Source organism: Talpa europaea (assembly GCF_964194135.1).
Source record: "Talpa europaea genome assembly, chromosome: 4".
Classification (NCBI taxonomy): domain Eukaryota; kingdom Metazoa; phylum Chordata; class Mammalia; order Eulipotyphla; family Talpidae; genus Talpa; species Talpa europaea.
The window spans coordinates 33,430,092-33,444,662 of NC_140070.1; the positions used below are offsets into that span (position 1 = coordinate 33,430,092).

General features: G+C 40.1%; 1 protein-coding gene across 1 annotated transcript; it reads right to left on the bottom strand.

Moving 5' to 3' along the window:
* Nucleotides 1-2,406: 2,406 nt before the first annotated feature.
* HTRA4 (HtrA serine peptidase 4) lies at nt 2,407-12,031 on the bottom strand (the record flags this gene model as incomplete). Its single annotated transcript, XM_084232595.1, has 9 exons — nt 2,407-2,572; nt 5,338-5,433; nt 6,566-6,623; nt 7,009-7,123; nt 8,433-8,465; nt 8,787-8,981; nt 9,854-10,058; nt 11,060-11,159; nt 11,551-12,031. 9 exons carry the CDS (start codon nt 12,029-12,031, stop codon nt 2,407-2,409), a joined length of 1,449 nt encoding a protein of 482 aa, XP_084088721.1.
* Between the last annotated feature and the right edge of the window lie 2,540 nt (nt 12,032-14,571).

The window sequence follows — 14,571 nt, forward strand, 5'->3', positions numbered from 1 at the left end:
CTTTGGAGAGAATGGGTTTGGTTAGGAAAGTTTCTTGTGACTTTGGGATTTTCAGCCCAGATTTTACCTTGCACACTAGAAATGACAAGGAAACAGTGTGGGAATCAGGTTTATACCTTTCCTTGTATACACAATATAGTCACTAACTTAACAGCTAAAGAGGACTTCCATACTCTTTATTTCAGTATATTGCAGCATCCTCAGTCCTTTGGAACAAGTGGATGTAACAGAATGAGCAAAGTGAATTTTTTCATTCAAAGTGAATATTTTTAGCCTTACTTGTGACCCTGAGTCTTCATGCAGAGGCTATCTGAAATCGAACCAATGAAAATCCTCCGCAGAAATGGAAATGACCATGGATTTTAATATATACTGAAATTCTAACTTCTGAATTTAAATTACAGAATGCATTCTGCCAGTCTTGAATCCTGTTTGGATTTTTCAATAGGTAGAGTGGAACTCAAAATTATAATTGTTTTGTGAAAATTTAGGTATTCAAAACAAACCACCCTACTAATAAACCCTACTCTTTCTCCCTCACTATGCTCCAGAGCTAGTAAAAAACAGTGAAACAATTTCTTGATGCCAACTTTGGAAGCCAACAACTCAGATATGTCTAAGTTTAACTCTCCTCCTGGCAAAATTTTCCTACCTAAAAATGAGTATTTATCATTTAAAGAGTCCATGCTATAGGCTGATAAAAAGTTTTCATACAAGTAACTATAAAACTTAACATTTAGGTAATGAGAAGTCTCATGCCTTTGGAAAGAAAAACACTCTTACTAAAGGATACTATTGCTGACTGCTGGGTAAAGTTAGGATGTGATTTACAGGGGCAAAGAGAAACTGAACACATCCTGTCAAAATAAGCATGGTGCCAAAAACTCTCACTGTAGGCTGTATCACTTAATCATAGGGAAAGAGGTGCAACCAAGCTTTTGCATTCCCAAATCACTGGCAATAAAAGGAAACATTCCAAATTATAAGTGGTTTTCAAAACTTAGTTCCCATCATTTGTAATCTAGGTTGAAAAGAACTGGTAAATATAAAGTAAAAGGGGACTATTATAGACAAGTCTAAAAGCCTACTATTCAAGGTAACATAAATCCTAGAAACCATCAAGATATAACTGCTCAGTTTCATAATTGACTTAAAGATCAAGAATCACAATTAAAAACCTCTGGATATGCTTTATCATTTTGAAGAAACTTTCCTAAGAGTTTTAAGCTTTATTGTCCCTGATCAGTGTGATCACTGTTCTTACTATAAAAATGGTGGCAACTGTGTAAAAATTAAAACATTCTGTTCTCTTGAATATTCTGTACCACACTGACCTTTACTTTGTTTGTAACAGTAATAATTGGTAGATTCTTATTTAATTGTGGATCATGAAGAAACTATACCCTCTCCCCAGAGTAATACACATTCATAAAATTTTGCATAGAATTAGAGGATCAAAGATGCTATATTATTTTCAAAACTTAACTTCTAAGACAAACCTGGAAAACAGAAACTAAAATTAAAACCTTACCCATAAGATACTATTTTAAGTCACAAATCCTACCTCATTTCACACTGTTTTGTTTTGTTTTTAATGTCCTTAAGGGTAGGCACAATCCCCATCAAAAGTTATTTTCTTAAAAAAATAACTTTGGCAGCTTTCAGACTTTAAATCACTAATGTCAAAAGGAGGACCTTAGGTAAAAAAGGTAAATGTCTAATTTATTAAATTATTTGTTGTATAGTTATAGAGGAAGCCCTCCTCACAGAACAGCTATTGGAAATCAAAGTTGTTTACACTCCAGTGATAACTTGAGAATCTTTACTACCCCCTCTGGCAATCTGCAGTTGTCAGTTTCAATTTGAAAGCTAAATGATATCAGTCCTTCTATATCCACAAACTCTGGGCAGTGTGGTACAACCTGAAAAGCTGATTGGGTAAAGGAGTATTATTGAAAATTTGATTTCCTTTGCACTCTGGACTCAGGTAGTTTCTTGTTATTTGGTGGATAGATCTACTTCTATCTCTGTGTGTTTGTGTTGTATCTATTTGTGGCCATAGAGAAATTTTAAAATATTAAAGTGGGCTCTTGTCAGGGTTAAATTAGTAACTGTGCCTGCTTTTTCCATTCTTTCTTATCTTTAAATAAAATTTTGTCAACTCCCCAGACTTCCTGGCACCATGTCCTCCTACTTACTTTAGTAAGGCTTCTTAGCAGCAGTATAGCATCCCCAACTTAATGTTCCCTGAATGTGTGTGTGTGTGTATGTGTGTGTGAAAGCATTCATTTTTCTTTGTAAGAAAGAGATTCTAAAACTATCCTTGCCGTCTTTAGCACATCTTCAATGCAAATCAGGTAATACAGCTTTGGTTTTGTTACGCAGTTTCTCTTTAAAACAAGATACTTAATAGATTATTTCAGGTGTGACTGTCATGATCAAAGTTTGACTTCCTCGGCGAACCTTGATGGAAAGGAAATCATTGTCCTTAACAGCTTCAATAACATCAGTTGTGGTGGCAACAGGTTGTCCATTTATGCTGACAATTACATCGTGGTCTCTCAACCCAGAGCTGGGAAGGAGGGAAAGAAGGACCATGAGACTAATAGTTAAATGTGTCCCCATCCAGAATATATTTTCCTGGCATTAAACATACAAACCAGGAATAGGGTTAGTGGTGGTGTGTGTTTGTTTGTTTGTTTTTCCTTTCTGGTATCCAATCTATTATTTTATTAATTTTTTGACTTTTTTGCATTGTTCATATTTTTATAGTATTTGATTTCTCCCTTCAGGTGTAGTCCCCATAAATATCCCACCACCATATCACCTTTGAACTATCTCCATGGTCCCTTGTGCTCTTCCCAACACTATTTTGATCTCTTTTCAAACCAGGAATAGACTTAATCCTCGAAATAAAGTGCTATTCTAGACATAACTGCAGAATCACCTGGAGAACAGCAATCCTATTTACCGTCATAAAGTTAATATTCAATCAGAATCATATATAAGAGGTTCACATCTCCCATCCTAGATTTGGTTTGGAATGGGGAGTTTAGCTTTTAATTTCTAGTAAACTCTGACCTCTGTTAACCTCAGACACACTCCCCCAATCTTACCAGCAAACATAAAGTGCTCAATCAATAAATTTTTCCCCAGACAGCTATACTCAGATCAGTTTGATTTTTGAGAGCCCACTTACTTGCCTCATCTTGAAGAACCAGGTAGTAAATTGAGCTGTATGATAAAACTCTGCTTTCAGTAAGTGAAAACCTACTTGGATAAGTCATCCTCCCAAGTCTAAACTTAAATTCTAGTTTTAGGCTCTTTTTCACCTAAGTTGTGAAATTCAATCTCCAACATGTTAGCTTCACACAGAATATATATTCTAGAAACAAAAAGCAGCTCTAAATTTTCACAATAAAAATATAGCCATGCTGATGATTTGTCTTGAAGTCAAAAATAGGCTGGAAAAGGAACAACAAATGACACCAGGAGATTCCTTTTAAGAGAAATGGGAAGCCCAAAAAAGAATGATATGTGGGTTTATTTAAAAAAAAAAAAAAAAAGTGGAGGGAAGGAGCCAGGAATTTAAAGCCAAAGGATATGAAGAGATGTTTGAGGATCAAGCTAAACACAAGGAAAATCTTTAGAACAAGAACAGCTCAGGAGGGTAACAGAGTGTACAAAGAAAGAATTTAGAAGTTCTGTGAGTAGAAAGGAAGAAGCCTGCAAATTATTGCTGAGTATAAACTGTACACCAAATACTAGGAAATGCATTCCAGGATAAATGACTTTCCTCATATCCCACTGCTTGTAAGAAGTTAAAACAGGAAACAGGATTTGGTCCTAGATCTTTCAGACTTGAAAACCCAACCTTCTCGTCACTCCATTCCTCTGCCTTTCAGAAAGAAGAAAAGCAGCCACCAAAGCAGGGGGATGCTGGGGTTCCACATCTCTGCTGACTTACCGTGTCATTCTCAAGTTAATTACACTCTACCACACAGCTGCTTCTATTGTAAAATAATACCTATATAAGACAACTAGGGGCTCAAACAACTATGTAAAACATGTTCATTTGTACCCAACATACAGTAAGCGCTTAGTAAATGTTGACTCTTACTGCAGTAATTAATAAGTAGATGTCAGTGGGTAAAGCCAGAGAGACTAGATTTCCAGTTTATCGGTGACTTGATCAAGCAGTAAATCCTACATTTCACTGTTTGATTTTTCACTGAGATCTTTCTTGTTTAAAATATATATTCTGATTCAGTGGTAGGGTCTGTCTGCATATCTAAAAAACTCCAGCTGATATAAATGCTACTGGTCTGCAGCCCATATATTTTGCATAGCAAGGACTTGGAGAGCTGAAAGAAATAGCTTTGGCCTTGAACCAGAAGTTAAAAATAAACTTTAGGGTGGGGGTGGGGAGAGTTGGACAGGGATTAAGAAAATCTAGAAAAGCCTGTGACACGCCAAATTTAGTAACTTGAGACCTAATATTTAGCTATTCTGAACCCTATGGGTTCTTATAATTATAGGACAAGCCACCTCTTCCCTCAATAGTGTAAATATTTAAAAACAATAGTAAATCAACTGAACAATCTTCAAGAGCTACTCCAGCCTTTGCTTTTTTACACAGATCTCAGCACTGGTCTCTGATCTGTCATCCAAAATTCAAAGAATAGTGTTTTAAAGTACCTAAAATATGTACCCACACTTTTAACGCTCTGGAATCTTCTCATTCTTAATAACTAAGATACTGAAAAGGTAGATTTGGGAAATCCTAGCAAATTAATTTAAAATTATGCCTTTAACTCATACCGTGAATTCTTGGGCTACATGAACCATCCCCTTCAAAAAAAACACCTTTATAAGTACACAAATCTAAATTGGCACTGTGCTGCAGAAATGTAAGACAAGCCATATATAATTTAAAATTTTCTGGTAGCTACATTAAAAAATTTTAACAAATGAAATTAATTTTAATACTATATCTTAATTCAATAGATCTAAAACAGTATTTTAACATGTCATAGCTTCTAAATTATAAATAGGATTTTATTTAATCATAAGCCTTTGAAATTGACTAGAAACAACATATATCCAATAAAAAAAGGTGTGTATAGTGGACAAGTATTTTATATTGTTTCTTGTTTATTAATTTAAATAAGTTAAAATTAAATGAAATGTAAAATTCAGTCCCTGCCTCACATAAGCAGCATCTTCAGTGTTTAATTTCCACATGTAGGTAGAGGCCACATATTGGTCTACATCCCACACACATTTACCAAAGACACATCTAATTAGAACAAAGGCAACGGCCTGAGTTTCTCTTACCTTTCAGCAGCTGTTCCTTGAATTACTTCATATATGAAAACCCCAGAATGCACGTTAGGGAAATCTGGATCTTGCCTTTTTATTTCTCGAAGAAGGCTAAGAAAAGTGAGAAGAATTTACCCAGATGGTTGTTTGAAAAAGAAAAAGAAAGAAATGACAGACCCATGATGGAGTCACTTGTGCTAAGCCCACTAAGTCATAACACCCAAGATAATTAATTGCAGTTACAACCTGTCTCAGGAATGTAGTCTTACCTGTTCAGTCTGAAATCCTCTGGTTAGTCCCAATGCAGTAATTAATCCCACATAACCCTTTTTCATCCCCTGTAGGTAGCCTAAATAATAAGCCTGAAATAATCCCTTTTTTTTTTTTTTACTTATGATTTCCTTGCCCTGCCCTTAAAAACCTTTCCCATTCTGTACCTCTTTAGAGCTCCTTTCTACTAGCAAGATAGGATGCTGCCCAGTCATGACTCATTTTTAGAAACCCATTAGAACTTTAATTTTTTTGGCTGGTTCATTGTTATTTAACATTGTTAAGAAGCATAATGAATTAATTTATCTCATGAGCTCTGGTTAAAGCACCCAATTCTCAATAGGTACCATTCTGTTCTGCTCAAGGCTCATGGTAGTCAATAGAACCTATTCCTTCCTGGGAGTGGTCTGATTCTCTATGCCCAGACCCATTGAACATATAGTCACAGTGAAATAAACTACAGCCAACCCCTGAATTACAGGGATTAGGGGCACTACCCCTTCCCCCAATGCAGTCAAAGGTCCACATACAACATTTGACTCCCCAAAAACTTGACTACTAATAGCCTACTGTTGACCAGAAGCCTTACTGGTAATCTAAACACTCAACACATATTATATGTTACATGTATTATATACTATTAAGTAAAGTAAGCTAAAGAAAAAATTATTAATATCATAAGGAAAATACATTTATAATGCTATACCATATTTATCAAAGCAAAGGTTTTCATGTCATCTGTACACAACAAAATCTGCTATAAGTGGGCCCTTAAAGTTCAAGGGTCAACTATACTGAAAAATACAGTCAATGCTAGCACAGGCAAGGACAGAGCCTGTGTCAAATAGGATCTGCAGTCACAAGCGCACCCACTGCTATCTAAAGACTTTAAGCTTCCATGTTAAGACTGTCCAGCTATGGCTTTTTTGTCTCAAGAACAACCCAACCCAGACATATTCAACCACATGCTTACTTCATAGTGAGGGGCAGCATTCGCAGACCCAGGTATTTCTTTTGTGAAAAAGCTTTTCCTGGAAAGGAAAATTATAATGTGTTACTAACAACAGACATCTTTCCTTTTGAAAGAGCTTGTAAGACACCAAAGTTATAGAATATCCCAGTATCATAGCTACCCTTTCAAAAGGTTCTTCAGATAACCATTGTCAATAGCACAAGCTCGTCCAATAACCTCCAGCCACAGTTTCCTTTCCAAAATAGTTCAATCGAAATATTTCAGGGTACAACTCATGCCTGATATTGTGCCTTGTCCCCCAATACTGTAGCCCAAACCACTATGATAGGAGCTGGGTACCAGTGACTCAGTATTCTACAGAATGCAAATGGCTATCTCCACAAAAGATTGAGTGCTCCTGAAAAACACAAGAAGGGAAGAAAAAGCCGTAACATGCTCCTTACCTTTCAACTGGCGCTCATGGTATTCTGCCAAGAACTGTTGAATTCTATCAGAAGGAATTGCAAAGGAGATACCTGCAGTCACCTTCAGAGTATTTATGCCAATCACCTCACCATCCTGGTAAGCAAGGAGGTTATCACAGCTAAGTTGCACAAACCAAACAAGTAGAGGAAGGAGTGAAGCTCATCAGGTAGGGTCAGAATACAGAGGCTGGAGGAAATGTAGATTTCTTCAATAGACAATGAATGTCACCTTATAGAATGAATAGCGTTGTTGGCTAGCAGGGGGGACCAAATATGTGCAAATTTCAGCTAAAGAATTTTTTTTTTTTAATCTTGAGCTCATTTTTAACTTTGCTACATTGATTTTAAAGGCGAACCAGAGTTTGTATTTTGACACAGAATACTTGCTTTCTTATTCCATACATGAAACCAAAAATAAACATGAGAAAGGCAAAAAGCTGCTGGATTTTCAGCAACACTTCAATGAAATTATTCAGAAGAATTAGCAAATTGACCTTTGGTCAGTTTCTACTAAGCTAATGATACAAATGGGAAATACTTTCTTCTTCATGCACTTTATTATCCTTTAGCCTTTGTTACGTAATGAAAAGAACAGAAAAGAGACTTCTGGTCATATTAAAATACAAATTCTAATTCAGTAGGTTTGGAGTGTAGCCTGTAATTTCATCCCTGCTCTGTTAAATCCACTGTCTAATGGAGAAAGCAGGTACAAAAAAATTACATGAAAGGTTGTGAGTGAAAACTGCTCAGTAATTGTACATGCAATTCATACTCCTAAAAGCAAATGTAATATGTAAAGAGAAACCAAAAATAATCAACTTAAAGAGACTCAGCATGATCACAGACTGTGTATCAGCCTTGTACACTCATTTTCACATCTAGAGCCCCTGGCATTTCTACTAGAGATGCTAAATAAAATTTGAGAATTAAAATACATGACAGAGCAATGGATTCTCTTTGTGATTTTTCTGTCACCTATGGGCAGGTCACAACTAAAACTCTGGACAGACCATGAGAAATTAGCATTTTTGTATTAGGACAGTTCTTCATATGCTCCATATACATGCTGCATATACCTTACATGATACAGTTGGTCACTTGACATAAATTCAGGTTTAGTAGCCAAGATTTTGTTAACTACCCATTGAAAACAAAAATTATATTGAAAATGTATAAATAAGTGTAGGTAAGCCCTGAGACTTTCCATTGCATGAGATCATGCCAGGATGATAAATTCATTGTAGATCTTAAATTGTTCTTAACCATCTACTTAAGATCAACAATAGAAAGGCATCATACTACAAATGCCTACACAAGAGTGACATCCAAGTCTGTATAGGGAAATTTGTGAAATATTTGTAAGTTAGGCAAAGACATGAGGTGGCAAAAAAATGGCAACTTACCAAATTCACCAGAGGCCCCCCAGAATTCCCGTGCTGAAGACAAAATTTGAAAAAGTCATCAGTACTTTAATCCTTTAATCCTTGTCATTTAGCCATAGTTCCTAAATAGGTTTACCAACTAGAGAGCCCCTGTTCCTTCAAGGCAGTCAATGTTGTACCCCTATTGTCACCAACACTGAAGTCAGTGTGGTTGAAGAAAAAACAGCAAGAGGACCACCACCTTCCACAGCAGTGGCGAGCTCTACGACATTCCCTAAGAGATCAGCCAAAAGGAAAACAAAGCACCCTGAAATGTTCTTACTATCCTGCCAATAGCTTATGGGTTGAGGATGCCCCCCAATGCAAATGACTTACATTAATGATGGCGTCAGTCTGGATATAATCCATGTCAGAATCCTTCAGCCCCAGCTCTCTGCCCCCTCGCTGAGTAGTGCTAACAATTCCTGCAGTCACTGTGTTCTGCAGAGAAAATGGGCTGCCCAAGGCCACTACGAACTCTCCAGCCCGCAGATCAGATGACCTTCCCAGCAGCAATACAGGGAGGTCAGACTTCACATGGGCAAGAAAAGATGGGAAGAACAGAAGAGGCAAAGAACAAATCAAGAATATAATTGAGCAGGTCACAACTAAAGCTATATAACATATATAACAGTTTTTATTTTGCCATATATAACAGTTTTTATTTTGCCACTTATAATCCGAGTCACCTACCCACATAGGGTCTATGACTGTCATGCTTCTTACTCAAACTCCAACTATCATCAAACGCTTGCTTAAAGGTCATCAGGATCACCTCTAAAATCTAAAACTGCCTGTAGAAATTACTTAAAGCCATGAATGAAGTAGCTGATAAACACAAACTGACCTTGGCCATTTACTTAAAAACATTCCAAGTGGAAAAGTTTAGTCAGAGTTAATAAGCCACAAACAGTGAAGAAATCCCCCAGAGAAGTGCTTCTCAAACCTTAACGTTCATATGAATCACCTGGGTGATTAGAATGAGAATTCATTCAGATTCAGTAGTCCTGGGTAGGCCTGAGAGCCTGTATTTCTAAAAAATTCTCAGATGATGGCAACACTGCTAGTGTATAAACTACACTTTGTGCAGCAAGGACTTTGAATTCATTGCACTCTTTTCTGCCATTCTAAGACCAGAAGAGAAATAAGTTTTCCAGAGGTAACATTTGAAGAAGGAGACAAAGGAGAAATAAAGACTGCTGGAGAGTTAATAGAAATTGTTAGGGGTGTACAGACATGCATGGGTGAAAATAAATGAAAGAGGGAATGAAGGACAGAAAGAAAGTAGAAAAGAGCATATACTAGGTAGAAAATAGGTGGTGTGGGAATGGTTGGGAAAGAACACAGAAAATTGGTGAAAATCTCCACATATGCAGACACTGATTTGGTCCTGGAATACTCACTTTTGGCTCAATCTTTATCAGTGCAAGATCCAATTTATGGTCAATGTCCTTGACAGTGGCTTCATATTGGTCACCATTCTGGAGCTCCACCTGGATCCGCTGCCGATTGGTGATGACGTGGGCATTGGTAACAATGAGGCCATCCTCGGACACTATGAAACCAGAGCCACTAGATGCAGGAATATCCTCCCCACTGAGGAGTGACCTGTCTCGGGAAGACAACAGCATCAGCATAGGGCAGGAAAATCAGGGGCTTAGGCACAATCTAGAAACACAGATCCTTACATGTAATCATACTTCCACCACTTTTCCCAGACATTTACTTTTCCCTGTCTGTGTTTTCACTCTCTCTGAGTGTAATCAGATTCTGCAGAGACAGTGCCCAGACCATCTCGGAATCATACCGTGAGCTGACTCCAACACTCTTTTTCCACTCTTCAGAGCTGTTCATGGCAGCAACCTCAATTTCAAAGAGGTCTAAATGATCATAATATAATAATATGCAAAAGTGGACCTAGTGGCACAGCAGACCTCTCCTGTCATGCTGCTGCTGCTTTTAGCAGTGCATTTCAATAAATCTGCCTTTTCTGTTCTCCACTCTAAAAAAAAAAAAAAAAAAAAGACCTAGTGCCACATTATCAAGGTGGAGAGGGTATCAAAAAAGTCTGGTTACTGCTCTGGTTCCATAAATTGGCTTTTGTGCCACAGCACAAAATACTTCTCTCCTACCAGGCAAAATAGGGACTGGGTAAGATCACCATCAAGATGCTTTCTACGGTGAGAGATAGAATTGGACTTTTAGTGGTGAATTGAACTTGATACATGTACGTGAATGTATAGTGGTGCACACCAAAAGCTTAAATGATGCACGGTCACTTCAATTTTTAAAAATCTAAATTAATAAAAATTTTAAAATAAAGCAATATGCCTTCTAGCTCTAACTTCTGGCTTTCAATTTTGTCTGCGGGAGGTAGGGGAGAAAGAAACCCCAGCCATCTACAAGCAGGAGAGTAACCCAGACTTGGATTCAGCCTCCCTTTGCCTCTGCTTTTTAGCTCAAGGACCCTGAACAGGTTTGGACACGTTCTTTTCCTCCCAATTTTTTTTTTTTTTTTTTTTTTTTTACGACTAAATGATGCTCCTTACGCGATAGCATCTGCTCAGTAAGTCACCCGGTGGGCGAGGTCCTCCCCCTATCACCTTTACCTGCGGAACAACTGCAAGTGAACCACAGACGGCGCCACCTTCTCCACGACCTCGGCGATGAAGTTGTACTTGCTCCTGAGACGACCTGCGCTTGCAGTCCCTGAAAGAAAAGCTCCATTCTTGAGGGCGGTGGGACCGTCCCTCCTAGACCGTATCCCGCGCCCTAGCTCCAGCCTCTCAGTCCCTCTTCTCCCGCTCGTCTTCCTTCCTTCCCTTCTCTTTCCTCTCGCCGGCCTCCCCCTCCTCGGTATCCCCTGCAGTCCGAGAGGGATGTGCCCAGAAGGACGCAGACCGCCTCCCCGGGAGGGAAAAAAAAAACCTGTTTAAGGGAAGACGGAATTCAACAGGTAACGGGGAGAAAAGCGGGAACAAGGCGCTGAATTCCTGAAATGAATGGAGAAAGGGCGAGCCCGAGGCAAAGCGGACGATTGAAACTCGCTCTTTCAGAAAGCTGGGCCCGTGGCGCGAGCGCGCGCGGCGCGGGGTCTCACCTGGGTCGGCGCAGTCCCCCTTCCGCACCGGCACGGCCGCGAGCGCACCCCGCCGGCGGGCGGCGCGGTTCTCGGCGCGCAGCGCGCACAGGCTGGGATAGGTGCGCCCGTCGCTGCCGCACACGGGCTCCCCCTCCGCCGGGCAGCCGCAGGTGCCGAGCCCCGAGGCCCGGAGGCGCCGGGAGCCCGAGGGCGCGCGGCACTGCAGCCCAGGTGCGCAGGGCCGGCTGAGCGCTCCGCCGCAGGCCTCGCCCTCCCCCGCGGCGCAGACGCGGCAGCAGCGGCATCGGTCGAGCCCCGGCGCGGCCCCGGCGGCGCAGACGGGTAGCGGGGGGCAGCGCGTGGGTTCGCACACCACCGGGCAGGACAGCGAGGGCCGGGACCGCCTAGCGTCGACTCTGACCAAGGGCACTGTGGGGAGCAGCAGCCAGAGCAAGAGCAATTGTCCGAGCCTAGCCGGCCACAACAGTGGTCTGATCATCCTTCCTTCTTGGCGCCCAATTTTCCAGCTCCTGTAGCCAGGACTCGCCAGGGCTGAAAGGAGCTACACGTTCTCCCAGCTAGGGTGCCGCCTCCACCAGCCCCGACTTTAAGGGGCAGAACCTGGCAGACCTCTACACACACACACACACACACACACACACACACACACACACACCCAGCACCATGTGTCCCCACCCCGGGCTGGCAATGACGAGAAGTCCCTAGCCCCACACTGAGCAGGGACCTGTCTCGTGACACCCATAAAACCAATAATGGGCACAGACGGACAAAATAGATCACCCACCCACGGACAAAAGGTCAGCAATTGGAAATACACCATATTACAGTATTTCACATAGTTTTATTACAAAACAAGCAACAAAACAGATTTAGAAAATTATTTTTTGCTACATACCACCAATTAGATCACATAAAATGAGAAGCATAACAGTTTCCATGCACTCAGCTCAGTGCTTACAGAGAGTGCATTTCACAGCTGAAACATACTGGTTCAAAACACAAACTCATGCCACACCTTTATAAGCAGACGGGGAAAGGGTGAAACAGTATGTTTTTGCCAAATGTTAACTTTATTTAAACTCTACCTAGCATGAGTGACTGTAACTGACTGCTGCAGGCAATAACAAAGAGAGAAAAAGGGGGGGGGGAGTGGTATTGGTAGAAACGATCTAATAAACCTGTTCATTTCTGACATGTTCGGAATTTATAAACAAAACCAACTTAGGAAACACAATTTTTCGAATGTAGTTACCTCTATATGCCTGATTATCTGGTAAACAGTGAAAACAAACATCATAAATCCCACGGTTCAACTCCTGAACCTGCTTTTTATTTATTGAATCCTTAGAGCATATTTAAATTCAGAAAGGGAAAAAAAAAAACTTTTGCTTCAAGGAAACTAAGAAGCTGGAGCTTAAATTTACTCTTTCTCATGTGATCCCAGCATTCTACTCAAAAATACATGAGTAATGAACTCCAATATTTTGACTGCGGTCACCCTCCTCCACGTAGGCCTTAGCCTTAGTACACTTAGGATGTCTCACAGAAAGCAAAAGGTATGTTTACCTACAATCAACTCACCTTGAGTAAGCAAATCCTTCAAAGCTTTCAAGAATAGTGGATGGTAAATAGTTCAGCCATAAAGAAGACCTGAAATACTGCTACTCATAGTGGGTCAAGACCACTTCAAAAGTCTTATTTTTTTATATAAAGATTTATTTATTTTTATACAAGAACTGGGGTACAGGCCAAGGCATGGGGGCGGGGTGAGAGGATTCACCAGAGACAGAGCAGGGAACAGAACAGGCAGAAGGACTGAAATACACTGCTGAGGGGAGCAGGAGGTGAGACAGGAGAGGTCTGCCGCACCATGTGGGTATTTCCCTGGCCTGCCGGGAATTGAATCGAACCAGCGCTGCAGAGGCTGCAGACAGCTTCACAGCACTATGCTCAACCCACTGTACCACCAGGACCAGGGAGGCCCTCAAAAGTCTTATTAAAGAAAATACAACTCAACAATTTTTATTCCACAAAGAAATGCAGTACATTATGTGATTCCTTTTCCTAACTCAGATTTAGTCCATTACCTAAGTACTACTAAACTATACTGTATTCCCACCCTGTTGTTTTACATTTGGTTCCATTTTACATATTTAAAACTAAATGTTTTGTCTATATATGCACCATCTTGGCTCAGATGAGTAATGATACTAGAAGGCTTTGATGTGAAATTGGTCAGAAGTTAAGAAATATGGGCAGAAAAGGAATTCTGAAATTAGGCTTGGCAGTGAGCATGTTTTTAGGTTTCTTTGAGAATAATTACATTATCTGGTGTTGGAATTACATTAACCATTTTCTAACTTGGAACTCCCAAGTACCTCCAAAGTGAGAGTCCTCACTTTCCCTCTCTCCTGATAATACAATTTGGATTTATGAGTTATGTTTAACACATTTTCAAAACAGACTTTACTGAGTAAGAAACATCAGGTTCCTATAATGACCAATGATATGATTTAGCAATAGTAATAGGGTTTTATTAGAGACAAAAATGGGTATATTTTCACATTTTAAACATAAAAGACAGCTTCCTGGGTGGCGCAAGGGGTTAAGACGCAGCACTATGAAGCTATCTGCAGCCACTTCAGCACGTGTTCAATCCCTGGCCAGGTATCTACCCACATGGCACAGCAGACCTCTCCTGACTTGCCCACTGGTCCCTTCAGCAGTGTCTTTCAGTCAATCCGTGTTTTGTTCCCCCTCTGTCTCTGATGAATCCTCACCCTCCACATCTCTGGCCTGCAGCCCAGCTCTTGTTTGGATAAATAAATCTAAAAAAAAAAAATACACATCAAAGACAACACATTTGCATGAGTTAAGGAATGGTTAAAGAGATCTCCAAAGTTCCTAATTTCTTCCCAGTCATCCAGTATCACCTTGTGTGCTTGTGTGGAGCTAGTCAACTTTTCCTGAGGAAAATCTGAAGATGTAAACAGGGACAAGGAGCTTGAAGAGTCTGGA